This window comes from Amblyraja radiata, chromosome 2, assembly GCF_010909765.2.
Source record: "Amblyraja radiata isolate CabotCenter1 chromosome 2, sAmbRad1.1.pri, whole genome shotgun sequence".
Classification (NCBI taxonomy): domain Eukaryota; kingdom Metazoa; phylum Chordata; class Chondrichthyes; order Rajiformes; family Rajidae; genus Amblyraja; species Amblyraja radiata.
The window spans coordinates 27,288,717-27,315,220 of record NC_045957.1 but is presented as its reverse complement, the minus strand read 5'-3'; the positions used below and the strand labels follow the sequence as shown (position 1 = coordinate 27,315,220).

The 26,504-nt window shown below is 43.2% G+C and overlaps 1 protein-coding gene across 4 annotated transcripts in view; it reads left to right on the top strand.

Moving 5' to 3' along the window:
- prkag2 (protein kinase AMP-activated non-catalytic subunit gamma 2) overlaps positions 1 to 26,504 on the top strand; it is a 397,145-nt gene that overhangs the window by 51,276 nt on the left and 319,365 nt on the right. Inside the window, exon 1 of one of the 4 annotated variants that reach the window (XM_033043957.1) lies at positions 23,144 to 23,318. The exons of the other annotated variants lie outside the window; for them this stretch is intronic. Within the exon in view, the coding sequence (XP_032899848.1) occupies positions 23,316 to 23,318 (3 nt within the window). The 5' untranslated portion in view covers positions 23,144 to 23,315. Of the gene's footprint in view, positions 1 to 23,143; positions 23,319 to 26,504 lie in introns of those variants that run through there. 4 annotated transcript variants of the gene reach the window in all.

The following is a 26,504-nucleotide window of genomic DNA, read 5'->3' as shown; positions in this document are numbered from 1 at the left end:
TGCCACCAAAGTTGATAACCTCACATTTATCCACATTATACTGCATCTGCCATGCATTTGCCCACTCACCCAACCTATCCAAGTCACATTGCAGCCTCCTAGCATCCTCCTCACAGCTAACACTGCCCCCCAGCTTCGTGTCATCCGCAAATTTGGAGATGTTGCATTCAATTCCCTCATCCAGATCATTAATATATATTGTAAATAGCTGGGGTCCCAGCATTGAGCCTTGCGGTACCCCACTAGTCACTGCCTGCCATTCTGAAAAGGCCCCGTTTACTCCTACTCTTTGCTTCATGTCTGCCAGCCAGTTCTCTATCCACATCAATACTGAACCCCCAATACCATGTGCTTTAAGTTTGTATACTAATCTCTTATGTTGGACCTTGTCGAAAGCCTTCTGAAAGTCCAGATATAACACATCCACTGGTTCTCCCTTATCCACTCTACTAGTTACATCCTCGAAAAATTCTATAAGATTCGTCAGACATGATTTACCTTTCATAAATCCATGCTGACTTTGTCCAATGAATTCACCACTTTCCAAATGCGCTGCTATCCCATCTTTAATAACCGACTCCAGAATTTTCCCCACCACCGATGTTAGACTAACTGGTCTGTAATTCCCCGTTTTCTCTCTCCCTCTCTTTTTAAAAAGTGGGGTTACATTAGCTACCCTCCAGTCCTCAGGAACTACTCCAGAATCTAAAGAGTTTTGAAAAATTATCACTAATGCATCCACTATTTCTGCGGCTACTTCCTTAAGTACTCTGGGATGCAACTTATCTGGCCCTGGGGATTTATCGGCCTTTAATCCATTCAATTTACCTAACACCACTTCCCGGCTAACCTGGATTTCACTCAGTTCCTCCATCTCATTTAACCCCCGGTCCCTTGCTATTTCCGGCAGATTATTTATGTCTTCCTTAGTGAAGACAGAACCAAAGTAGTTATTCAATTGATCTGCCATGTCCTTGTGCCCCATGATCAGTTCGCCTGTTTCTGACTGCAAGGGACCTACATTTGTTTTAACTAATCTTTTCCTCTTCACATATCTATAAAAACGTTTGCAGTCACTTTTTATGTTCCCTGCCAGTTTTCTTTCATAATCTATTTTCCCTTTCCTAATTAAGCCTTTTGTCCTCCTCTGCTGGACTCTGAATTTCTCCCAGTCCTCTGGTAGGCTGCTTGTTCTGGCTAATTTGTACGCTTCATCTTTTGTTTTGATACTATCCCTGATTTCCCTTGTTATCCACGGATGCACTACCTTCCCTGACTTATTCTTTTGCCAAACTGGGATGAACACTTGTTGTAGTTCATCCATGCAATTTTTAAATGCCTTCCATTGCATATCCACCGTCAACCCTTTAAGAATAATTTGCCAGTCTTATCTTGGCCAATTCACGTCTCATACCCTCAAAGTCACCTTTCTTTAAGTTCAGGACCCTTGTTTCTGAATTAACAATGTCACTCTCCATCCTAATGAAGAACTCAACCATATTATGATCACTCTTGCCCAAGGGGCCACGCACAACAAGACTGCTAACTAACCCTTCCTCATTACTCAATACCCAGTCTAGAATAGCCTGCTCTCTCGTTGGTTCCTCTACATGTTGGTTTAGAAAACTATCCCGCATACATTCCAAGAAATCCTCTTCCTCAGCACCCCTGTCAATTTGATTCACCCAATCTATATGTAGATTGAAGTCACCCATTATAACTGTTTTACCTTTGTTGCACGCATTTCTAATTTCCTGTTTGATGCCATCCCCAACTACACTACTACTGTTAGGTGGCCGGTACACAACTCCCACTAGCGTTTTCTGCCCCTTAGTGTTTCGTAGCTCTACCCATATCGATTCCACATCCTCCAAGCTAATGTCCTTCCTTTCTATTGCGCTAATCTCCTCTATAACCAGCAACGCTACCCCGCCTCCTTTTCCTTTCTGTCCAACATGTGCCTTATGCAGGTGGGAAGGGACTGGACAAGAGAGAACAAGATCTACTGTATCCATTGTTGAAGATGTGGGCTCTTATACATCAGCAAGACCAAACATAGACAGGGCGATCGATTAGCTGACACCTTGGCTCAGTCCACCTGAACCTACCCGATCTTCCAGTAGCTAAATTCTCCTTCCCATTCCCACACAGACCTTTCTGTCCAAGGTCTCCTCCAGAATGAGGCTGAATGCAAATTGGAGGAACAGCATCTCATATTTCACTTGGGCAGCTTACAGCCCAGTGGTATGAATATTGGTTTCTCTAACTTCAAGTAACCCCGGCATTTTCTCTCTATCTCTCCTCCACCCAAGTGGCACTAGCTTCTCGTTTTCACCCAACAAACAGCTAACAATGGCCTGTTTCCTTTATCATTGTTACTTTTTGCATATCTTTTATTCAGTTCTTTATCTCTCTACATCATCGTCTATATCTCTCATTTCCCTTATACCTAACCAGTCTGAAGAAGGGTCTCGACCCAAAACATCTCCCATTTCCTCTCTCCAGAGATTCTGCCTGTCCCGCTGAGTTACACCAGCTTTTTGTGTCTATCTTTGGTTTAAACCAGCATCTGCAGTTCCTTCCTACACAAGATAGTTGAGATATGAGGAGATCAGTGGGGCCAGACCTACAGAAGGGTTTCGACCCGAAACATTGCTTATTTCCTTCGCTCCTTAGATGCTGCCTCACCCGCTGAGTTTCTCCAGCATTTTTGTCTACCTTCGATTTTCCAGCATCTGCAGTTCCTTCTTAAACAGAAACGATGGGCCAACCTGCTTCAAGAGTGTTTAATTGTCACATGCACCAGTATAATGCAACAATGAAATTCTACTTACAGTAGAATAACAGGTCTGTAACCACAGTACTCTAGAGATAAACAAGCAAAAAAAAAAGTAAATCATGGTAGGAGATATAAATGGGCAGTGTGGGGTTGGGGATAGTGGAGGAAAGCTCTCCTGAAGTGATGAGAACTGTGATGATATGAGAGATGGTGGCCTGATGACTGTTGCTGGGTCCGTGGTCTAGAGGGTATGTAGGAGGATTAGCCTGAATTCACTAATTGCTTGCCAACTCTTGCCCCACCTCTACTCACCTTTTTATAACTTGTTATTTCCTCTTCCCCCTGCCTACTCTTACAATCCAGGTGAAAGGTGCTGACTCAAAACACCGACTGCCCATTTCCTTCCACAGATGCTGCCTGACATTTTTGTCAGGAGGTGCTCAAGCTCAAAAATAGACAGTTGGATGAAAAAGAGCTGTACTTTGGGAGCCTGTGGGCAACCTGTATTGGAGAGAGAGTAAGGTCAATAGTCAAGGGTGAATTATAATCAGACCTGCTCTTCAGAGGCAGCATCAAGTAAACAGGTGAGGTTTTGTGTTCTTCAGACTGAAACGCCATCTATCTATCTCCACAGATGCTGTGTGACACCACTCAGTTCCTCCAGCAGATTGCCAGAAAAACCCAAAACAAGCCAGGCAGCATTTCTGAAAAGAAAATCAGTTAACTTTTCAGATTATTAACAGCCTGTCATCAGAACTGTTCTGACGAAAACTCGTAATGTGTTCTCTCTCTTTCCCCCTCCCTTCCCCTCCCTGTGTGCACTGCTTTGCTTTTTGATTATAGAACCTATGCCCACAAATAGTTCAAGGAACACTAAGCAAGCACAAAAAACACACCTTTAAAAAAAATAATATATATATATTTAATGGAGAGTTCTGAATGTGGCAGTGACCTTTTTGGTTTATAAAGGATTGTTTGGTTGCCACTTAATGGATCATTGCAATTAAGCCAGGTCATTGTGATTTACTAACTTGAGGTCTCCAGTGCATCTCTTTCAAAATACGTTTACCAGCAATAGAGCTGCCTGCATCTGGTAATATATATTGTGTATTTGCCTAAATAATAATAGATAGAATATTACTACATGTACTGGATACATGGATAGGAAAGATTTAGAAATGATGTGGACCAAACGCAGGCAGGACTAGCGTAGATGGGGCACCTTGTTTGGCACGGGCAAGGTGGGCCGAAGGGCCTGACCCCACTGCAGGAAGGAGGGAAAAAACATGTTCAAGGTGAAGGATGAGTTTGAGGCAATGGAAAGGAGCAACAATGTTTTAGTTTTAAAGAAACAGGCCCTTTGGCACACCGGGTCCATGCCGACCTGGGATCCTGGTGCACGAGCACTATCCTAAACCCTAGGGACAATTTACCATCTTTACTGAAGCCAATTAACCTGCAAACCTGCTCATCTTTGGAGTGTGGGAGGAAACTGGAGCACCCAGAGAAAACCCAAGAGGTCACGGGGAGAACGTACAAATTCTGTACAGACAGCACCCATAATCTGGATCGAACCCAGGTCTCTGTCGCTGTAAAGGGCCTGTCCCACTTTCCCGAGCTGCTCACAAATTCTCCCGAGTTTTCCCCTTGATTCAAACTCTGAGATTATTCGAAACTGGTCCATAGGAGGCTGTAGGAGTCCGTAGATATATCGTAGCGGCTCGTTATGTCAGCCCTAGGTAATTGGGGCATTAAATGTAGCAAATTTTTCTCCTCCAGACTATTTTTTTAACTCGTGGACATTTTTTGTTAGGCTGGAAAAAACGTCCCGACTTACCTGATGCCCCGAGTACCTACGGCTGACATAACGAGCCATACGATATATCTACAGACTCCTACGGACCCGTTACAAACATTCTCTGAGTTTGAGTCAAGGGGAAAACTCGGGAGAATTCTTGAGCAGCTCTGGAAAATGGGACAGGCCCTTAAGGCAGCAACTCTACCTCTGCGCCAGCGTGCCGCTTCTTTACACGACGTAAGAGGCAGGGCACTTTGCTGTACAGATTGTCTGTTTGCGTTCGAATTTAATCTTCTGTTAACTAGACTGTCAGGTCCTGTTCACTCATCAATGTTTTGCTTGCTAACACATTTTAACATTCTTAACCTTGACCCTCCTGCATGTTGCTGCATGTTGTTTATCTCAGCAGCCTCCTCCTGTCCAGCAAACGTCTGAAAACTCAAGGTTCCTCCCAGTCTAGCCTCCTTGTGCAACCCACGTTTTCTTTGCCCTTTCACTTTCAACCAGGGCCCCAAGCTCTGCATGTCTTTGCCTGAAACCTGTTGAAGCCGCCGACCTACTTTAACTCTCTATAACCATATTTTTGTTAAAGAGTCCACTGTCTTTTCCTGTGTCCTCTGTGTCAACCCTGTCTACTTTGTGCCCTTGAGGTGATTTAGGGCGTTTTACTATCTTTAAACTGCCTCATAGCGCCAGAGAGCTGGGTTCGATCCTGACCCAAGGTGCTGTCTGTGTGGAGTTTGCACACTCCCCCTATGACCATGTGGATTTCCACTGGGTGCGCTGGTTTCCCCCCACATCGCAAAGACATGCTTTGTGGGTTAATTGGCCTCTTTAAAATTGTTCCAGCTATGTTTTCCCAAACCATGCCATGATGCATCCCAATAAGATGCATTCTACAGCAGTCTGTAGAGGTCGGTGAGGGTTGTTGGGGACATGCCGAACTTCCTAAACCTTCTAATGAAGTAGAGGTGGGTTTCTTGGCCTGAGCCTCGATGTGGCTGGTCCAGGACAAGTTGCTGGTGATATTTGTTCCTCGGAATTGAAGCTTTTGACCTTCTCTACGTCAGAGCCATTATTGTAGATGTGAGGTTGATGAGAAGGTGGGATAGCATAGAACTGATGTGAACAGGTAATGATGGTCAGTGTGGACGTGGTGGGCCGAAGGGCCTTTTTTCATGTCTAGGAAGGAACTGCAGATGCCGGTTGACACCATAGATTGACATAAAATGCTGGCATAACTCAGTGGGACAGGCAGCATCTCTGTGGAGGACTGGGTGACGTTTCGGATCGAGACCCTTCTTCCATGTTGTATCTCTAAACTAAACCAAAGGATCTGCATGAATGGTTTTTATAAAGTTTTAGACATCTGTTATCAACGTGGGGGGGAAAAAGCCAAAGAATAAGTGAGATGACATTGTGCTGGAATGTGCTGTCAAAGGGTGGTGGTGGAAGCAGATACGATAGTGGTGTGTTGGAGGCTTTTAGATAGGCAGGGGGGGAACCGATGGATATGGAGACCATGATTTGTTCAACAGAGACATGGTGGCATACGGCATAGTTGTGTGCTTAACCATTCTGAGGCAAAGAGTGTATTGGAGAACAGACCTGAGAGACTGCATGATTCACAACTTTTATTTCAGTACCTCCCTTTGGAAAGATGTTGCAGGATAGCATAGCTTTAAATTAATTAAGCTGGTGCCCAAAGGCCTGGTCAATCGATTTAAAGATGCGGATTTAAATTCCATCACATCAGCTGAGACATTTCAAAATCTAGCTAAATTAACGGGGAGCAACGTCCAGTGAAAAACAAACAAATTAACAAATAACGCATCGGTTTTGGCAATGTGGAATCAAAGAACTGCAGCTACACAAAAGGGCACAAAGTGGTGGAGTAACTCAGCGGGTCAGGCAGTATCCCCGGAGAACATGGACAGGTGACGTTTCAGATCTGACGAAGGGTCTCGACTCGAAACATCAACCTATCCATGTTCTCCAGGGATGCTGCCTGATTTAATAATGTCCTTCAATGAAGAACATCCGTCCTTGGCCAGTTCAAGCCACTGATGACTGTACACCCACAATGCAGGCAAGTATTAAACACACTCTGAAATTGCCCAACAAGTCATGCAGTTCAGGAAAGGGCCATTAGAGTTGAACCATCAATGCCAGCCTTGCCAGCAATGTCCAATTATGCAAAGATTTATCTTTTTTAATATCACTTTTGTATGTCATAGATGTGCCTGGCATCCCTTTGATTCCAATATTCCATTTAATGTAACCTGGATTTAAAGACGTAACGTTATCTCCGGAGTGGGTGCAAAGGAGTTTCAGCAGGATGTTGAAGACACAAGGAACTGCACATAGAATATGTTGATGCAACGCCAAACATTAGGACATTGCAAGGGTTTAAAAGCTCAGTGTTCATTTGGCACCGGGAATACCTGCCGTATATTCAATAGTCATATATGACAGGTAATTTCTGTACTCCCGTTTAAATATCTGTAGAGACACAAGGAACTGCAGGTGCTGGTTTATATTAAAAAGGATGCACAGTGCTAGAAGAACTCAGTGGGTAGGGCAACAGTTCTGGAAACTGGAGATGTCACCAATCCAGGTTCACCAGGGACGCTGCCTGACCTGAGTTACTCCAGCACTTTGTGTCCTTTTGTTTGTGCCAGGATGTTGCCCGGATGGAAGCTCTTTAGTTACACGGAGAGACTGGAGAGGTTGGATTTGGAACAGGTGGGGCCGAAGAGGGTCCTGAGAGAGGAATTTATGAGTGATGTAGAACACAAGAAACAATTTTCCTCACAGCAGTGGTCCATGAAGTTAGAGGCTTTGGGGAATAGGCTTAGAGTGGATCTGAGGAAGAACTTTCTCATCCAGGGTGTGGTTGAAATCTGGTACATGCTATCTGAATGGATGGTGGAGGCAGGCACTCTCATAACCTCCAAGCAATGTCTGGATAAGCACTTCAAGGTGCATAAGGCTACAAACCAAGTGCCGGTAAAGATGAGCACACAGACAGGCCAAAAGGCTTGCTTCCTGTGTTCTATGATCTTTCTCTGTTTTCCATCAGCCGGTCGGTCCGATGTACTGTTGAGCAAGCATGCAGTTCACAATCGTGTGGTTGCAGTTGTTGTTTTGAGGGTTTGGTCTTCAAGTTCAAGTTCAAGTTCAAATGAGTTTATTGTCATGTGTCCCTTATAGGATAATGAAATTCTTGCTTTGCTTCAGCACACAGAGCATAGTAGGCATTTACTACAAAACAGATCAGTGTGTCCATATACCATTGCACCTGCCGTGAGGAATAGAAAATGAAAACGTTATTTGAGAAGGATTGTAGAACGCTAAAATGCAGAAGATCTGGATGTCCTTGCATGTGCGACACCAAGACAATGCATGAGTACAGAAAACGGGGTGGCAACTGGAATGTTTGCCTTTATTGTAACGAAGTTTGCGTAGAAAAGCAAAGGAACCTTTCCTTGACCTCACAGGCATTTGTGGTTCTGCACCGACAGTGCCGCGTGCATCTTTGTTCTCCTTATTTAAGTTGGGGCAATTCCTTGGAGGCATCTCTGAGATAATCCAGTTGATTCCTGTGATGAATTCTAGTCTTATGAGAGAATGTTGAAGTTTGCAAGAATGAGAGGCGATCCAATGAGATTCTGAAGGGAAATGCTGAGGGAATGATTTTCCTGGTGGAAGAATCTACTCGGAGGAGTAGTTCATAATAAGGAATTGCTATTTTAAGACCAATATAATCTATGAATCTTTGGAATTTGTTATCTTCGAGTTGGTATTGATTTATTACTGTCATGTGGACAGAGATAAAGGGTAATCATTAACTGAAATCAGAACAAATATTGCAGATGGACTCATCCAGTTATCTTAATGGAGCCAAGATTTGTTATTACTATCAAAGTTTAAACAACGCAACCTTAAATGATACAAGATTATACCCATGCACCTTCAATATTCACCTCTAATGGGGATGACTACCTTGGTTGTATCAGACCATTGCAACACAACTCGAATACATTGGCTTGGAGACAACAGAGTGTTACCAGAAGTTTAAGGGCTCAAGTAAAATAATCCAAGCCAGTTACTGATGTAGACACAAAATGCTGGAGTAACTCCTTCTCGCCAGAGATGCTGCCTGTCCCGCTGAGTTGCTTCAGCATTTTGTGTTTATCTTTGGTTTAAACCACCATCTGCAGTTCTTTCCTACACAGTTACTGATCTACTTTTATGGACTTCAGAAGTTTCAGGATGTTAAGGGAACTGAGAATTCCCTTAAAGAGAAACTGTTACCAGTGGACTCCATAGCTGGTGGAAAAACATACGTCGTAAGTTAGATTTTTGCTTGTGAACCAGGATTGTTCAGAACCAGGATGACTGCAAAGAGCAGCACCCAACATCCATTGAGTAGTATGACACTGAATGTAGACGTACCCAGTTGCAGGTTGCAGCCTCCTCTTCACATGTCACCAGTGTCAAAAAGAGCTCAAGTTCATTAAACAAGCAGTTGAATGAAAAAGAGCTGTGATCTAATGAGACTCTAGGGCAACGTGAAATAGAGAGAGACTATTTCAATAGTTTATTTATAAATAGATTAGAGTGGTTTATGCTTTGTGTCCTTTTTTTGTAACACAGCTTCTTGCAACAGGTCTCAGTCTGAAGAAGGATCCCGAAGATTGAGGGGGGTTCTTGTAGAAACTTACAAAATTCTTAAGGGGTTGGACAGGCTAGATGCAGGAAGATTGTTCCCGATGTTGGGGAAGTCCAGAACAAGGGGTCACAGTTTAAGAATAAGGGGGAAATCTTTTAGGACCGAGATGAGAAAAACATTTTTCACAGAGTGTGGTGAATCTCTGGAATTCTCTGACACAGAAGGTGGTTGAGGCCAGTTCATTAGCTATATTTAAGAGGGAGTTAGATGTGGCCCTTGTGGCTAAAGGGATCAGGGGGTATGGAGAGAAGGCAGGTACGGGATACTGAGTTGGATGATCAGCCATGATCATATTGAATGGCGGTGCAGGCTCGAAGTGCTGAATGGCCTACTCCTGCACCTAATTTCTATGTTTCTATGACTCAAAACGTCACCTATCCATGTTCTGAGATGTTGCCGGACCCGCTGAGTTACTCCAGTACTTTGTGCTTTACCTTGGTAAACCAGCAGCTGCGGTCTTTTGTTACATTTCCTACCCTATTGGTGACGTCCTCAAACTGCCAAATCACATTCCATTTAATACATCACCATTTTGTCAAAAATTGCTCAAGCTCTTCTTAAAATAGGCAGTTGGATGAAAAAGAGCTATACCTTTGGGTAACCTGAATTGCAGAGAGGCTCTGTGTCAATAACCACGGGTGATTTATAATCTGATATACTTTACCGAGGCAGCTTGAAGTATACATTTGACATTTTGGGTTGGGACCTTTCTCCAAACTGAAATGTCACCTATCTGTGTTCTCCAGAGATGCTGCCAGACCTGCTGAGTTACTTCAGCACTTTATCCCTTTTTGTAAACCAGCATCTGTTTCTAAAGTTGTATCTCTTGGCTAAAATATTTATTCCTCGACTAAAACTGATTTACCTGTTCATTAACTTGTCGCTGTTCATGGGATCCTATTATGTATAAATTAGTTTCTCTGTTCCTACATGTTGATTGTAACTACCTTATTGGTTGCAAAGCATTGGTTGTATGTTGTCTTGCGGTTGTGAATGGCCCCTTACAAAGTATTTTCTTTACACAAGAGGAAATGTTGCATCGAGCTCACGCATAACAGCGTAATAACAATCAATGGACATGTTTGTTTGACTTTTCTATTGATTGACATCCACCGTCATGTTTGGGTTAGTGAACACATCCATTAAGTGGCAACTCTACTGCTGCGCCAACATCCCAAAGCTAGTTTAGTTTAGGGATACAGTGCGGAAACAGGCCCTTTGGACCACTGAGTCCGCACCGACCACCGATCCCCGTACGCTAGCACTATATTACACACTACGGACAATTTATACAATTTTTATCAAAGTCAATTAACCTCCAAACCTGCACGTCTTTGGAGTCTGGGATGAAACCGGAGCACCCTGAGAAAACCCACGTGGTCACGGGGAGAACGTACAAACTTTGTACAGACAGCACCCGTAGTCGTCTGGGTCTCTGGTGCTGTAAGTAGCAACTCTACTGCCATGCCTCTGTGCTGCCCTAATTCTATTCTGTCAATGGCAAGGCACAATGCAGGAATGTGAAGGAATGCTCTTTATTTGCCTAAACGCCTGAATCCCCAACGCCATTCAAGAGCTCGGCACCATCTTGGACAAAGCGGCCTGCTTCACTGGCACTCCATATATCACCCCTGAAATGCATATTCTCTATTGCACTGCTGAATGGAGACTGCAAAGTCAATTGCAAATATTCATCCATTCTACATTCGTAGCACCTTCCAAACTAGAGACCTCTACCAGCAAGAAAGATGAGGGCAGGTCTCCACGACCTGCTTCCCCACCCCCTCCATGTTGCAAACTATTTTGTCGATGTACTGTGATCTTTTATCGTTGGGGCCAAATCTTGAACTCCTTGATCAGCAGTACCACGATAGTATCTTTGGCAACGGAACAGAGGCACAGCTGGTAGAGCTGCTGCCTCACAGCACCCGAGACACTGGTTTGATTGAATGCTGCCTGTTTGGAGTTTGCATGTTCTCCCTGTGACCACAAGGGGTTCCCCTGCAGGTTTGTAGGGTAATTGGCCTTTCTAAATTCCCCCTTAGAGTGTAGAAAGTGGATGCGATAGTGGGGCATTACAGAACGAGTGTGAATGTACTCGATGGACCAAAGTGCCTGTTTCCATGCTGTATCAATCAATCAATCAAACTGCATCAATTCAAGAAGATCCTCATCACTCCCTTCTCAAAGGCATTTAGGGATGGACAATAAATGCTGGCCTTGCCGATCATGCCAACATACCTAAAAATTAATAAAAATAAAACATTGGTTATGTAAGATAATGAAAGAATTTGGGTGGCACAGTGACGCAGCTGGTAGAGTCGCTGCCTTGCAGCACCAGAGACACGAGTTTACAAGTTTTGTAGGTTAATTGATCTCTGTAAAATTGCTGGTAGACAAAATGCTGGAGAAACTCAGCGGGTGAGGCAGCATCTATGGAGCGAAGGAATGGGTGACATTTTGGGTCGAGACCCTTTTTCAGACAGTAAAATTGCTCCTAACTGAGATAACATACGGTTGATTGTTGGTCGGCGCAGACTCGGTGTGCTGAAGGCCTCTCTGAGTCTCTATACAAAACAAAAGATTATACTGTATTAGAGACCTTGTCAATATAAGAACCGCGCATCACTTCGTTCTGTGTCATTATGCTTTTAGATTTGTTAAATATGATACAAGAAATCAATAAGTGAGGCTATTTTAGTTGCTGTGCTCTTGCCAAATCAATGATAGTTGATCGTTCAAGCCATGAAATCTATGTTCTGTTGAAATGGAATATTAGGTATCTTGTGTTGATGGAAAATCAGTCACCTGAGGCAAGTAGTTATTGCCAAATCCTCAGACACTAATCAAGTATTTGGAGATATGACAAAGTGGATAACAGAATGTCTATGGACACATTGTGCTGGCATAACTACGGATTACATTTCGGTGCAACTTCCAAACGACGTTTAATCAAAGGTCCTCACAAGTGACTGAAAGCTGAAATGTAAGCTTGAGGAATGGAAGTTAAGTTTTGGATCTGTTAAGAAATTAGCCAAGCAGCAGGAGATGGTGAGTGGAAAAGATTGTGTGGGCACATTTTTGTTAAGAATGAATTGGTGATACATCCATATTAAGGATGTATCTGCAAAGGGAGAGAAGGCTAAATATTCCAGCATGATAATGACAAACCAAAATTATGGCTTTCCAGGTCGTGGTTGCGGAAGTGTTAAATTACAATGATACAACGAGATTGAATGAGTGGCGGCACAGTGGCTTGCTGCCTTACAATGCCAAAGCCTGACTACGGGTGCTGTCTGTACAAAGTATGTACGTTGTCCCCGTGACCAAGTGGATTTTCTCCTGGTGCTCCAGTTTCCTCCCACACTCCAAAGACATGCATGTTTGTAGGTTAATCGGCTTTGGTAAAAATTGTACAATTGTCTGTAGAGTGTAGGAAAGCACTAGTGTACGGGAGTGATCGCTGGTCGATGCAGACTCGGTGGGTCGAAGGGCCTGTTTCCATGCTGTATCTACATAAAGTCCAAAGAGTCCAAAATTATAAATCAGAATCATTGCAAAATAGTAAAAGGCTAGACAAATGAAATTAATTGAAAGAGACTTGTGGGACTAAGTATGTTTTTAAAATGTCATGGACCCACCTAGAAAATCAGGAAAAAAAACAAACAGAAATGAAGGTCTTAATATTTGGGATTGGAATCTGAACGGGTGAAAATAAATCTCAGCTATAAAAAGCACAATTTTAACTCTTGCTGAAGTGCCCTGAATAGTTCTGGACACCATACCTTTGGAAGGGTATCTTTACACAGGAAAGCCATTTTGCTAGAAGCTTTCAGAATCTTAAGAGAAAAAATCTAGTTTTTGTTGTTAGAAAGGTGACATAAATGGCACTTGATTGTGCCACATAGTTTATAGTGCAGATTCAATAATAGTGGGTGGCACTGCGATGGAGCTGCTGCCTTGCAACGCCAGAGACCCACGTTCAATCTTGACTATGGACCATGTGTGTGGAATTTTTACGTTCTCCCTGTGACAGCGTGGGTTTTCTCGGTTTCCTCCCACACTCCAACAATGTACAGATTGTAGGTTAATTGTCTTCGGTTAAATTGTCCCTAGTGGGTAGGCGAGTGTTGGTGTACGGGGTGATTGCTGGTCAGCATGGGCTCGGTGGGCTGAATGGCTTGTTTCAGCGCTGTATCTCTGAAGTCTCTGTATCTCTGAAGTCTAAAATAGTTTGCTGCTTAGAGGGGATAGAGCCTTTTCTGTTGCTACTCCGGCACTCTGGAACACCTTGCCGTTGCACATCAGACAGGCCCCTCACTGTCCATCTTCAAATCCTCCCTAAAAACTCATTTTTATTCTCTGGCTTTCGACACTGGCTGAGACATTGCTCCTGTTCTAGTGCTTTTAATGTCTTTTAATTTTTACTGTTTTTTAGTCCTTCGTTTTACGGTTTTTAATGGTTTGTAATAACTTTTTGTCCATGAGTTCTCATGTACAGCACTTTGTGGCAACTGTGGTTGTTTAAAGTGCTTTATAAATAAAGTTATTATTATTATTATTATTATTATTAAGGGGGGGGGGGGGAGGGGGGTGGTCTGTTGGATAAATTGAATCTCTTTTGGCAGTATGGCATGTTTGTGTTGTATAAACCCATGAGGGGAATAGATCAGGTAGACGCCCAGAGTAATCGAGAACCAGATGGCATAGGCTTAAGGTGAGGGGGGGAAAACTTAGTAGATACCTGAGGGGTAACTTTTTCCTGCAAAGGGTGGTTTGGCCCTCAATGTCCATGCCGATCATACTGCTAGGTTAAATTAATCCTCTCTGCTAATCCACGATGCAACCAGTCAGGATGCTTTGTATAGTGCATCACCATCGCCTTCGTGATTGCACCTAAATGCTGGGCCCAGGACAGGTTATCTGAGATAACACCCAGGATAAAATGGATATGTTAGCTTAATTTAAGAGGCATTTTTCGACAAGACATATGAACTAGCAGGGATTAAAGGGATCATGTGCAGGGAGATGGGATTACTTTAGATTGGCATCATGGTTGTTGCAGGATGGGCTGAATGGCCTGTCCTTGCGCTTTTACATGTTCTAGAAATGCTTCCCTTGAAGAAGCTTTCTGTCCCTATCTGCTGGTTTTCTGTTGGTCTCTTTCACACTATCCACTCATTCCTTTACCTGAGCTTCTCTGACACTTAGACCAACCTTCTTTCTCTCTCTACCCTGATGAAAGGCCTTTAACCTGTGACATCAACAGGTTGAACATGGTTCCCCTTTCCACAAATGATGCTCGACTCGATGAGTAAAATTTGCATTTCTCTCTTGTTGGTGATGTGTGGTTTTTCAGAGGAAGTGCTGTTTAGGCTCAGACATGACAAACGTAATCTTGGTTGCAAGTGAATATATTTTATGAAGTCCGCCTTGGCCTACGTGATCTCCCGGTTGCCAAACACCTTGACTCTCCCTCCCATATCCATAATGACCTTTCTGTCCTGGGCCTCCTCCACTGTCAGAGTGAGGCCACACATAAATTGGAGGAACAGCACCTCGTATTTCACTTGGGCAGCTTACAACACAGCGGTATAAACATTGATTTCTCTAATTTCAAGTAACTCCTGCATTCCCTCCACCCTGCCTTCTTGCCTCCAGTCCCCCCCCCCCCCCCCCCCCCCCCATCTATCTTTCAGTCTGAAGAAGGCTTCTGACCCAAAACTACACCTATTCTTCTTCTCCCGAGAAGCTGCCTGACCCACTGAGTTACTCCAGCATTTCGTGTCTATCTTCGGTATAAACCAGCAATCGCAGTTCCTTCTTACCCAAGATATTGTAGTGTTAGCTAGTGTCACATGTACTGAGATTCAGTGAAAAGCTTTTTCAGCATGCTATCCAGTCAAATTACTATATGCTATATATATAAGAGTCCAATATATTCTCTTCTGGAACAGGGTACATAGAGTGCACATTCTGGCATCTTCTTGCAACCTCCACGTCTGAAACGGAGTCTAGCAATACAAAGAAAATGAGAATATTTTCTAAAAATATGCTTTGGGATATTTGCCATTTCACTGGGCCTTATGTACAAACGCAGATGTGATAGTTTGCAAGGCTCTGTGTCCTTCAATTTTTAGCCTGTGTAAGAATCTGGTTAATTTTTAAATGTGGTTTGGAGAGGGGAGGCAGGTTTACGGATGGGAGGGGAATGAGGAAAGGAGGGAGTTAGGAGTTTATGGAGTTGGAAATGGAACGCTCTGGTTGGCTGCGTGCCTTTCACAACACATTCAAGTGGCTCAAAGTAATGAGTCAGCTGGTGCAAACACACTGGTTTTTATCTTTTGAAAGATAAGGGCTGTGTGTTCTTTTGTTGTCTCAGCTCTGCAGGTATAAACCTTTATCAGCATCGTCCCAAGCTGAAGCAAGCAATGAACTTTGCTCAAATGGAAGCAATATCACAAATGACAACTGAAATTTCGGAGTCTCCTCCGTGAATAGCCCAGTGAGCACAGTTTGCCAAACTCCCAATGCTGAATGAGTTTAGAGATACAGCATGGAAACAGGCCGATCGACACCCACTAGGGACAATTTACCTTGGGACGACAGATGGCACAATGGGCTAAGTGTTCGGCTGGCAACTGGAAGGTAGCCGGTTCGAACCCCGCTTGGAGTGCATACTGTCGTTGTGTCCTTGGGCAAGACACTTCACCCACCTTTGCCTGTGTGTGAATGTGTGTGAGTGATTGGTGGTGGTCGGAGGGGCCGTAGGTGCAGATTGGCAGCCACGCTTCCGTCAGTCTGCCCCAGGGCAGCTGTGGCTACAGAAGTAGCTTACCACCACCGAGTGTGACTGAGGAGTGAATGAATAATGCGATGTAAAGCGCCTTGAGTATTAGAAAGGCACTATATAAATCCCATCCATTATTATTATTATGTCACCACGCCAATTAACCTACAAATCTGTACGTGTTTGGAGTGTGAGAGGAAACAAGAGCTACTGGGGAAAACCCCACGCAGATCACGGGGAAGAACGTACTAACTCCACACAGACAGCACCCGTCGTCAGGATTGAACCCGTGGCTCTGGCATTGTAAAGCAGCAAGTCTACCGCTGCACCACTATGCCGCCCACTGCTAGTTAGTTCCACTGCTGCACAGCTCCAATGACTCTGGTTCTATCCTGACCTCCGGCACTGTCTGTGCGAACTGCATGTATATTCCCTGTGACCGTGTGGTGTTCACTTTGACGGCTCTGGCTTGCCCTCATTCACTGACCTATTGGTCAACCGTCTGCTGTAGATTGCCCCTTGTATGTGTGGATGACAGGAAAAACAAGGGGGCAAGTTTTAGTTTTAATATATTCAGTTGTAGAGATACAGCATGTTAACAGGGCCCTTCGGCCCACCAAGTACATCAATTAACCTAAAAAAGATTCAAAGGTACTTTTATTGTCACATGTGCAAACGCACAATTAAATTATTTTCTTACAGTCCAGTAAAGTATTTCCTACCCAAGCACATCCCCGATTAGAAAAGTGTACAGAAATCGTCTACTCAGTCGCCTTGCCAGGTTTTGGTGCCATTTTCAAGGTCTACTCTGCACTCTAGGTGTAATGAGTTGTACGGTCCAGGCAAGTCCCCGGTTGCTGCGGGCCTCCTGCCATTGCCTTCCTTGGACCCGCACATCTATGGAGTATGGGAGAAAACCGGAGCACCTGGAGAAACCCCACACAGTCACAGGGAGAACGTGCAAACTCCACACAGATAGCACCCATAGTCAGGATCAAACCTGGGTCCCTGATGCTGCAAGGCAGCAACACGACCGCTGCACCACTGTCTGTGTAGAGTTTGCACTCTTTCCCTGCAACTGTGCAGGTTTCGCCCAGGTGCTCCAGTTTCCTCCCACATCCCGAAGACGTGCATGTTTGTAGGTTCCTCTTTCCACTCCCTCCTGCCCCCCTCGCCTCTATATGGTCTATTAGAAGGCTGTTTGGATTAAGGGTACGGTAGCTTCAAGGGGAGTTTGGACAAACTTGGATTATTTTCACTGGAGCGTCAGAGTTTGGGGGACATTGTAAAAATATATATGCAATTGTGTGAGGCACAGTTAGGCTAGACAGTCAGATCCTTTATCTCAGGGTGGAAATGTCAAAAACTAGAGAGCACAGCTTTAAATTTTAGAGGAGACGTTTAGAGGAGTAAAGTTTAGAGGAGACGTGGGGGGCAAGTTCTTTTTCTCTACAAGGAGGGTGGTGGGGGTCTGGAACGTGCTGCCAGGGATGGTGGTGGAGACAGATATGACAGTAGCTATAGGAGGTAGTAGCTATAGGAGTAGATTTAGGAGGCTTTACAGGTACACAGATATGGAGGGATGTGGGTCATGTGCAAGCAGAGAGGATTAATTTAACCTAGCAGTATGATCGACATGGACATTGAGGGCCAAAGGGCCTATTCCTGTGCTGCATCATAACGCAAGTGATTTCCAACAAATGTTCTGATGGACAGTCACAAACATTAAATGGCTGTAAAGAGCCTGAACTGAATTTGGGTTTTGCAGCAATGTGTTGTTCTGAGGTTGTGGTTGGTGTGGGTTATCTTCTCTACGCCTCTGCTGGTATCAGGCTTGTTCCGTGTTTGATCAACTAACACTGGTATTGAGAGTTGAGACATCCAATTCTTCTGGCTTGATGCCACTCAAAACGAGAAAATTAACAAGTAATTTTGCTGGGCATGGTGGGTTGATTTTCAGAAGCAATATTAAACATGCTGAGATTTATTTAATATGGATTTACTATCGACCCTTAAGTTTGGTGTAGAAATGCAGCATAGAAACAGAGCATTCGGCTTGCCGAGTCTACGCTGAGCAACGATCACCCGTGCACTAGCTGTGAGGCAGCAACTCTGCCGCTGGGCCATTTAAGGTTTAGATTTATTATTATCACATCTACTGAAGAACACTGATAAGCTTTGTTTTACATCCTATGTAAGCAGATCAGTACAATAGATAGAGCAAAGGGGAAGATGCATAGAGTGCAGTATAAAGTTCTCAGCATTGTAGCACATGAGCTCCATAGACAAAAGTCCAATGTCTACAGTGGGGTAGAGGTGAATTAGACAGTACCCTATCTTACGGAAGGACAATTCAGAAGCCTGATAACAGAGGGGAAGAAAGTGTTCCTGAGTCTGGTGGTGCGTGCTTTCAAGTTTAACATGGCCTCTCCTCAGCGCGTTTAAGTTTAACATGGCCACGAAATGTTACACCTGGAAGACATGAGATTCCTCCTAGCAGGCAAAGCAGACCATTTCCAAAAGATTTGGTCTCCATTTATCGACTTATTACAAATATAGGGTGCAACATAACTTTGAAAATAAATGGTTTCAGGGCCTGGTGAGGGGTGTATAAAGATACGAAGTAGGTATATCCCTTTTATCTTATTTTACTTTCTTATATCTTTTGTTCTCTATTTTTCTCCATTTTTCTTCTTTTTTTTCCTCTGATTTTCTTTTAATCTCTTCTTCAGGTTTTACATTTCTACGGGTCTCTCTTGATCACTTTTTCACGCACTTACTATCCTATCTAACTCTATTTCCCTTATTTTTAAAGTTTCAAACAAGAAGTGGTACAGGAAATGTATTATGTTATTTTTAGCTTATATCGCTGTAAGGTACATTACTTCTAATAAATATATATATTTTTTTTTTTAATTAAAAAAAAGTTAACATGTCCTCAGTTTTATTCCTCTATTTCCTTTATAACCTTTTCCACTCAGCCCAGATGCCACCTTATCTTTCTCCAGTAAAGTAGTCAGATGACTAGGAATTGCATTGTTTTTATACAATCTTTTCTCATTCTGCTGCTGTTTGAGCCTATTTCTCGGGAACATGGAGACCCACATGTTCACCCACTTCTCTTGCTACTTTGTCTGACACAACCATGATAAGATGGTGCTTGTTTTGGCCATCATCAAACAGGTCTTTCTTACCTAATTTGGAGCTGATCAATCCATAACCTCTGAATTTTGGACATTTGCGCTGCTCATAAATAGTGCTTGATGTTTGTTGATTACAATAGTGGCAATAATGGCCATAATGCTCCTTATAAGGGGTGATTTAGCATGGTGGTCACTGGGCAGGTAGTCCAGAGTTATACAGCATATGAAACAAGCTTAGACACAAAATGCTGGAGTAACTCAGTGGACCAGGCAGCATCTCTGGAGAGAAGGAAGAGGTGATGTTTTGGGTTGAGTCCCATCTTCAGACTGAGAGGGTCAGTCAGACAAGACCCAAAACGTAGTTTCAGTCTGAAGAAGATTCTCAGCCTGAAATGTCACCGATTCCTTTTCTCCATAGTTGCTGCCTGACCCGCTGAGTTACACCAACAATCTGTTTTTTTTCTTGAGTAAACAAAAGTTGCAAATGTTGAGTGATATTGCGCCATAGACTGATCGAGGGCACTCAAAGTTTTTGTCTTGGTTCAAAGGTTTGTGAAAAATAGATGTTTAGTCTTATTTCCCTCTTAAATAGGCACCATTTCAAAAGAATATTGAGAAGTGTCCCTGTAAAGAGTTGTTGCCATAGTAACCAGCACGATGAGGTTGTGGAAATTCTTGCTTTGTTTTTTTTTGTAGATAAGGTACTTAATTATCCTTTATACAATTAAAAATGGGTCAAACTCAAACTGAAATACTTTGCCTGCACTGTTAACCATCCAGCAGATTTTGCTGAAGATTCCAGCATCTGCAGTCTCTTGCTTCTCCTCTCAACATTATCTAATCCTCACTTTTGATGCTCTACATAGAGTTATGCAGCACAGAAACTGGTTTCTCCAGCCCGCCATGTTCATTTACCACCACCGAGTGTGACTGAGGAGTGAATGAATAATGCGATGTAAAGCGCCTTGAGTATTAGAAAGGCGCTATATAAATCCCATCCATTATTATTATTATTTGAGCCCCTCTTCACGAATCCCATTTGCCCACATTAGGACTATCTTTCTAAGTCATGGTGGCGTTGCGGTACAGCGCCAGAGACCCGGGTTCGATCCTGACTACGGGTGCAGTCTGTACGGAGTTTGTACGTTCTCCATATGATCACGTGGGTTTACTCCGGGTGCTCTGGTTTCCTCCCATATTCCAAAGAAGTACAGGTTTGTAGGTTAAGAGTTTAAGAAGGAACTGCAGATGCTGGAAAATCGAAGGTACACAAAAATGCTGGAGAAACTCAGCGGGTGCAGCAGCATCTATGGAGCGAAGGATGCTGTCTCCTCCCATCCCTCAGCCCTCGGGCTCATCCTACTCCTTTTTCCTTCCTTCTCCCCGCCACCCCCTATCAGTCTGAAGAAGGGTTTCGGCCCGAAACATTGCCTATTTCCTTCGCTCCATAGATGCTGCTGCACCCGCTGAGTTTCTCCAGCATTTTTGCGTACCCCAGGTTTGTAGGTTAATTGGCTTTCCTTACATATATATATTTTATTTTACTGTTCATTATTCTATGTTCGCTCTTCTGAGTGAGATGCTAACTGCATTTTGTTGTCTCTGTACTGTACACTACACAATGACAATAAAGATTGAATCTGAATCTGAATCTTCTGCAAAATTGTAAATTGCCTATACTGTGGGATAGAACTAGTGTATGGAGTGATTGCTGGTTGGTACAGACTCGGTGGCCTAGAGAACCTGTTTCCGCACTGCATCGCTAAAGTAATTGTCTCTGATTCCATCACTTTCTCTGGCAGTCTGTTCCGAAAATAAATTGCTGTGCGAGTTTAGAGTAAACTAACTTTTTGAAGCCTCTCTTCTTTTGTCTCTTTTCCTCGAGTGAAAACTAAAACACAGAAATAACATTAAATGTTGACACTTTAGGAATATTATGTCGAACGGCTCTAGTATTCCTTCCCTGTCTTAGTAATGGGAGTCATGACACTTTTTTTAACATTGCAATAAAAACAGAAAATGGTGGAAATGCTCAGGTTGGACAGCACCTGTGAAAAGAGGAACAGGTAATGTTATGAGTTGAAGACTCACCAACTAGAGAGCCTTCATCAACTATAGAGCGGTCCTGAACTGCCTCTTTGGAGACTCTCGGACTATCTTTAATCGGACTTTACTGCACTTTATCTTGCACTGAACGTTATTCCCATTATCCTCTGTCTGTACACAGTGGACAGCTAGATTATAATCATGCATAGTCGTTCCGCTGATTGGATAGCACGCATCAAAATGCTTTTCACTGAGCAATAAACTAAACTAAACTCATCTCCCTGTCAATGTTCTCCAAATTGTAACATTGTGTGTGCACCAATTGAAATTTCATCAAAGGTAGACACAAAACGCTGGAGTAATTCAGCGGGACAGACGGCATCTCTGGAGAGAAGGAATGGGTGACGTTTTGGGTCGAGACCCTTCAGACTGATTTCTGAACTCTGGTCGGAGAGAGGAGGAGAACTTCTTCAAACTAGACATACCTTGATTTCGCAGTGGAGCGGACAAAATGCAAGAAAGAACTGCAGATGCAGATGCAGAACCAGTATCTGCAATTGACTTTTCATGGCATAACTACTAATTAGACCAACAGAACAATATTTGTGCACCCTGGGAAATAACTGCAGTGTAGATAAGATAACTTTTTTTCATTAGTGGTATCGGATTACAAATGTGATATGGTCATACAGCACATACAGGCCTTTCGGCCCAACTTGCCTATGCTGACCAAGCTGCCCCATCCACACTGGTCCCTGCTGCCCAATATCCCTCTATTTGGCCCATATCCCTCCCAATCTTTATGTCCATGTACCTGTCCAAATATCTTTAAAATGTTATATGACTTGCCTTAATTGCCTTCTCTGTCAGCTCGTTCCATATAACTTCTTCTGTTTGGAAAAAGTTCTCAGAATTTGGGGCGGCTTAGCGGCGGGATGTTGGAGTTGCTGCCTTACAGCCCCAGAGACCCGTGTTCTATGGGTGCTGCATGTGCGGAGTTTGTACGTTCTCCCCGTGACTGCGTGGGTTTCCCCCGGGTACTCCTGTTTCCACCTACACTCCAACGACGTACAGGTTTGTAGGTTAAATGGCTTTGGTAAAATTGTAAATTGTCCCGAGTGTGTGTGTGTGCTCGTGTTGGGGTGATCGCTGGTCGGAGCAGACCCGGTGGGCTAAAGAGCCTGTTTCTGTGCTGTACCTCTAAAGGCTAAAGTTCGTGAAAGTAAATGGACAGACGACATTTTGAGTCAAGAGGAAGGATCGTAACCCAAAATGTCATCTGTTCATTTCGCACAGCAGATGGTACCAGACTCATTGACTTCCTCATTCATGTTGTTTTTAGCTCAATACTCCAGAGACGCGAGCTGATCCGATATTTTGGAATAAAACCTAGGTCAGAAGTATCAATGGCCGTAAAAGTACTGAAATGTTTTCCACAACAATCAGTCTGAAGAAGGGTCCCGACCCGAAACGTAGCCTAACCGGAGCTGCTGCCTGACCCGCCGAGTTACTCCAGCACTTTGTGTTGTAATCAGTCCCTCCCGTCTCCATCCTACATTTAATCCATGTTTTTTTTACCTTACTTTTCTCATCAATTTCTCCCTGATGTTTTGAGATTCAGAATGCTGGAAGGATCTAGACTTTGCTTCCAGAGTGGAGATCTGGATGTACATGGACGGCCCCTGCATTTTAAACATACAAATGTTTGTTCTTTTGGTTCTGGGGAATGTGAGGAATTCCATGAAGCAGCTGCTTTGGAGAATTCTTCTGTGCTCTTTTCAAAGCTGTCTGTAAACTCCTCTGGTCTCTAAAGCAGGATATCTTGGGCCTTGGCGGCCTGCTTTAACAACTGAGGAGCTGGCCTGGGAAAGAACACTGGCTCGATTACAACTGGCTTTTAAAAGAGCACAGCTTTTTCCCCGCCACCCTTGAGGATTGCTGTCATGTACTGTACTTCGAGCAGCTTTTCCACGTAGAATTGTCGCTAACCTTCTCCTGGGCAAAAACTGAACCCAAGCGCTTCCATGGTAAGTTCTCGCTGAAAGTTAGCCATACAGGCAGCCCACATTTTTTAAAAGTGTTCGCTTGAGATTTTGAACATCTGAATAGACTGGGTGGCCACTACTTTGTGTGGGACTTACCCTGTGTCTTGAGGCTTTTGCTGTGTACACTGAGACTTTTTAGTAAATCTCTCCAACCCTATGGTACTTATGCACACATTCGGAATGATTGGTTTTCGCATTGTGTGTTATGATGCAATTGATCCTATTGACCTTATTTTGCAATAGTTGCTTTTACTTCTGCTTACTCAAAACAGAAATGCAAAGTGCTCATCAGATAAATAGATTACTGAAACTTAAGTTGGAAAATAAACCCAACAAAAAAAGTCTGTGTGGTGCAGTGAATGTTGTGCTATGCTTTTTATTTGGTGCTGGTTAAGGTATTTGTTTTAGCCATGGGGTGTGTGGGGTGTGTATGCAACAAATTCTGTACAAACTGCAGCAACACAGAGGATCGCTGGTCTAATGCCAGCGAGTATGTGGTTGCACTGATTTATTTCCTGTTACAAAACTTTGTTGAATGTAATGAGCATTCATTTTTGTGCAGACACTTCTGTACAAAGGCATAGAATCATGCAGCATGGAAACAGGCCCTTCGGTCCATCTTTCCCACACTGACCAACATGCCCCATCTATGCTAGTCCCACTTGCCTGCGTTTGTCCCATATCCCTCTAAACCTCTCCTATCCATGTACCTGTCTAAATGTTTCTTAAACGTTGCGATGGTCCCTGCCTCAATAACCTCCTGTGGCAGCACGTTCTGTACACCCACCACCCTTTATGTGAAAAAGTTACCCATCAGATTCATATTAAATCTTTCCCCCTTCACCTTAAACCCATGTCCACTGGTTCTCGATTCCCCTACACTGGGAGGGAGACTCGGTGCGTACATCCGATCTATTCCTCTCATGATTTTTGTACACCTCTATAAGATCACCCCTCATCCTCCTGCGCTCCAAGGAATTGTGTCCTAGTCTGCTCAACCTCTCCCTATAGCTCAGGCCCTTGGATCCTGGCAAAATCCTCTTAAATCTTCTCTGCACTCTTTCCAGCTTGACAACATCTTTCCTATAACATGGTGCCCAAAACTGAACACAATGCTCTAAATGTGGACTCACCACCATCTTGTATAACTGCTAAAAATGAGAAAGTGCTTAATCCCAGTACTGCATGGATCGTTGTCTAGAATTCTTGCTTTCTTAGATTATGTGACCAAATAGAAGTCATTTTAATTATGAAAGATTAGCCAGAGAGAAGTTCATATCACTTTTATTGGGGTTGCTGGCAAATGAAGGATTCAAAGCTAGGTGCCTTCAATATAAATATTTGTTGATATATCTTACTAGGGATTAGGAAAAACAGGGGACTTCCGGTGGTGCCATGGAGTAGGAAGAGGGCGCCCGTTTTAGCTCCGCTCCTTAAATGCTCTAAAATGCACTAAAACGCCTGAAAAGGAAAACTGGATCGATTTTAAAAATACCTACCGGCAGAAACCCGACTTCGCGTAAGTGACGTCATCAGAAATCGCCGTATACCGACTGGATACCAGTATTTATAAATGAAAAAACAGACTTTACCGACTCCACCTCAGACAAGACAAAGAACCCGACTGCAGGTCGTTCAAGAGTTAGAGAAAGCAACCTCTGAAGAATCTGAGGAGGAATCTGAAGGAGAAGGACTTATTGCTACTATGGAAGAAAATATAAAAGAACAAGAACAATCTTTAAGACAAGCTATGGCAAAGGACTTTGGTGATATTCTGACTAATCAGCTGACTACTCAGCTGGAAAAGTTAGAAACAATAATGGATGTCGGAAATAAGGAAATTTGTGGAAAAATTGATATACTACATGATCGCATTGAAGAGGTAAACACCGTTTTGCAAGAAGAAATCAAACGGGTTAAAGAAGATCTCAGCAAAAAGTTGGAGCCCGTTCTCCTCACTTCAAAAAAATCCCTAAAGCTATTAAAGATCTGGAAGCTACAACTACGGACATGTCTGATACAATGCAAAGAATGAAGGAAGACCTAGACCGTGTTTCTGGGCAACTGGCCAGAATGACTGACAAATGCCTAGATCTTGAAGCCCGGTCCAGACGCCAAAATTTAAGAATTGTTGGAGTGAAAGAAGGGAAGGAAAGTGGAAAAGACCCTCGGGTTTTCACTGCCAACTTACTTCAACAGGTATTTAATCTGCCTGAGAGACCTAAAGTTGATGTAGCACATCGAGTCCATAGAGTCCGATCAGGGATTGGAGCTCCACCAAGACAGATTATCCTGAAACTAAACGACATAGCAGTTCTTGAAGACATCATGAAGAATGTGACAATCGGAAGAAACCTGGTGTTTGAAGGAGAAAACGAGCCCTTTTCACGAAGACTCATCCGATTCTTAGAGACATTCCAGACCTGAGATATGGTATAATGTATCCCACCAAACTAAGGGTCACATATGAAAGCTCGGAGCATTTCTTTATTCTCTTAATAAACACGAGGGCCTTGAACAGTCTATCCGCTTACATTCCAATCTATCTCTGATAAGAATGTCTAGACATGAATGCATGCGAGTTTGTCGACCATCTTATTTGCAACTTTTATATATCTTTTTATGTAATAAAACATGTTCTATCAAATTCCCCCTTATAAATAGATATAAACGGTGTACATTAAACACGCAGCTTAGCCAACGTGTTCAGTGAGAATTCAGTAGCCCTGCTAGTCAAACAGAGCCATGGCATTCTACTTATCCTTTACGGTCTTTTTTTAAGTCCTGCGCATTTTAAATCAAAATCCAGCGAACTCTTAAATACGTATATAAGAAATACAAATATAACAGATGTATGGAGGATTGCAAACACATCTGGAAGAGAATACTCCTTCTACTCATCAGTACATAAAACCTATACACGTATTGACTATTTTCTAGTGGACACTAAATTAATACCTTTCACAATTAATCCCAAATACCATAATAGTACTATTTCCGATCATTCCCCGCTAACCTTCTCCTTAAAACTAGAAGGAATGTTTAATAAAAAATCGTTCTGGAGGTTTAATCCTCAAATACTAAATGATCCAGATTGTTGTAAATATTTAAAACAACAGATTTCCATCTTTTTTGAGACCAATGATACCCCAGGTATTTCGACCTCGT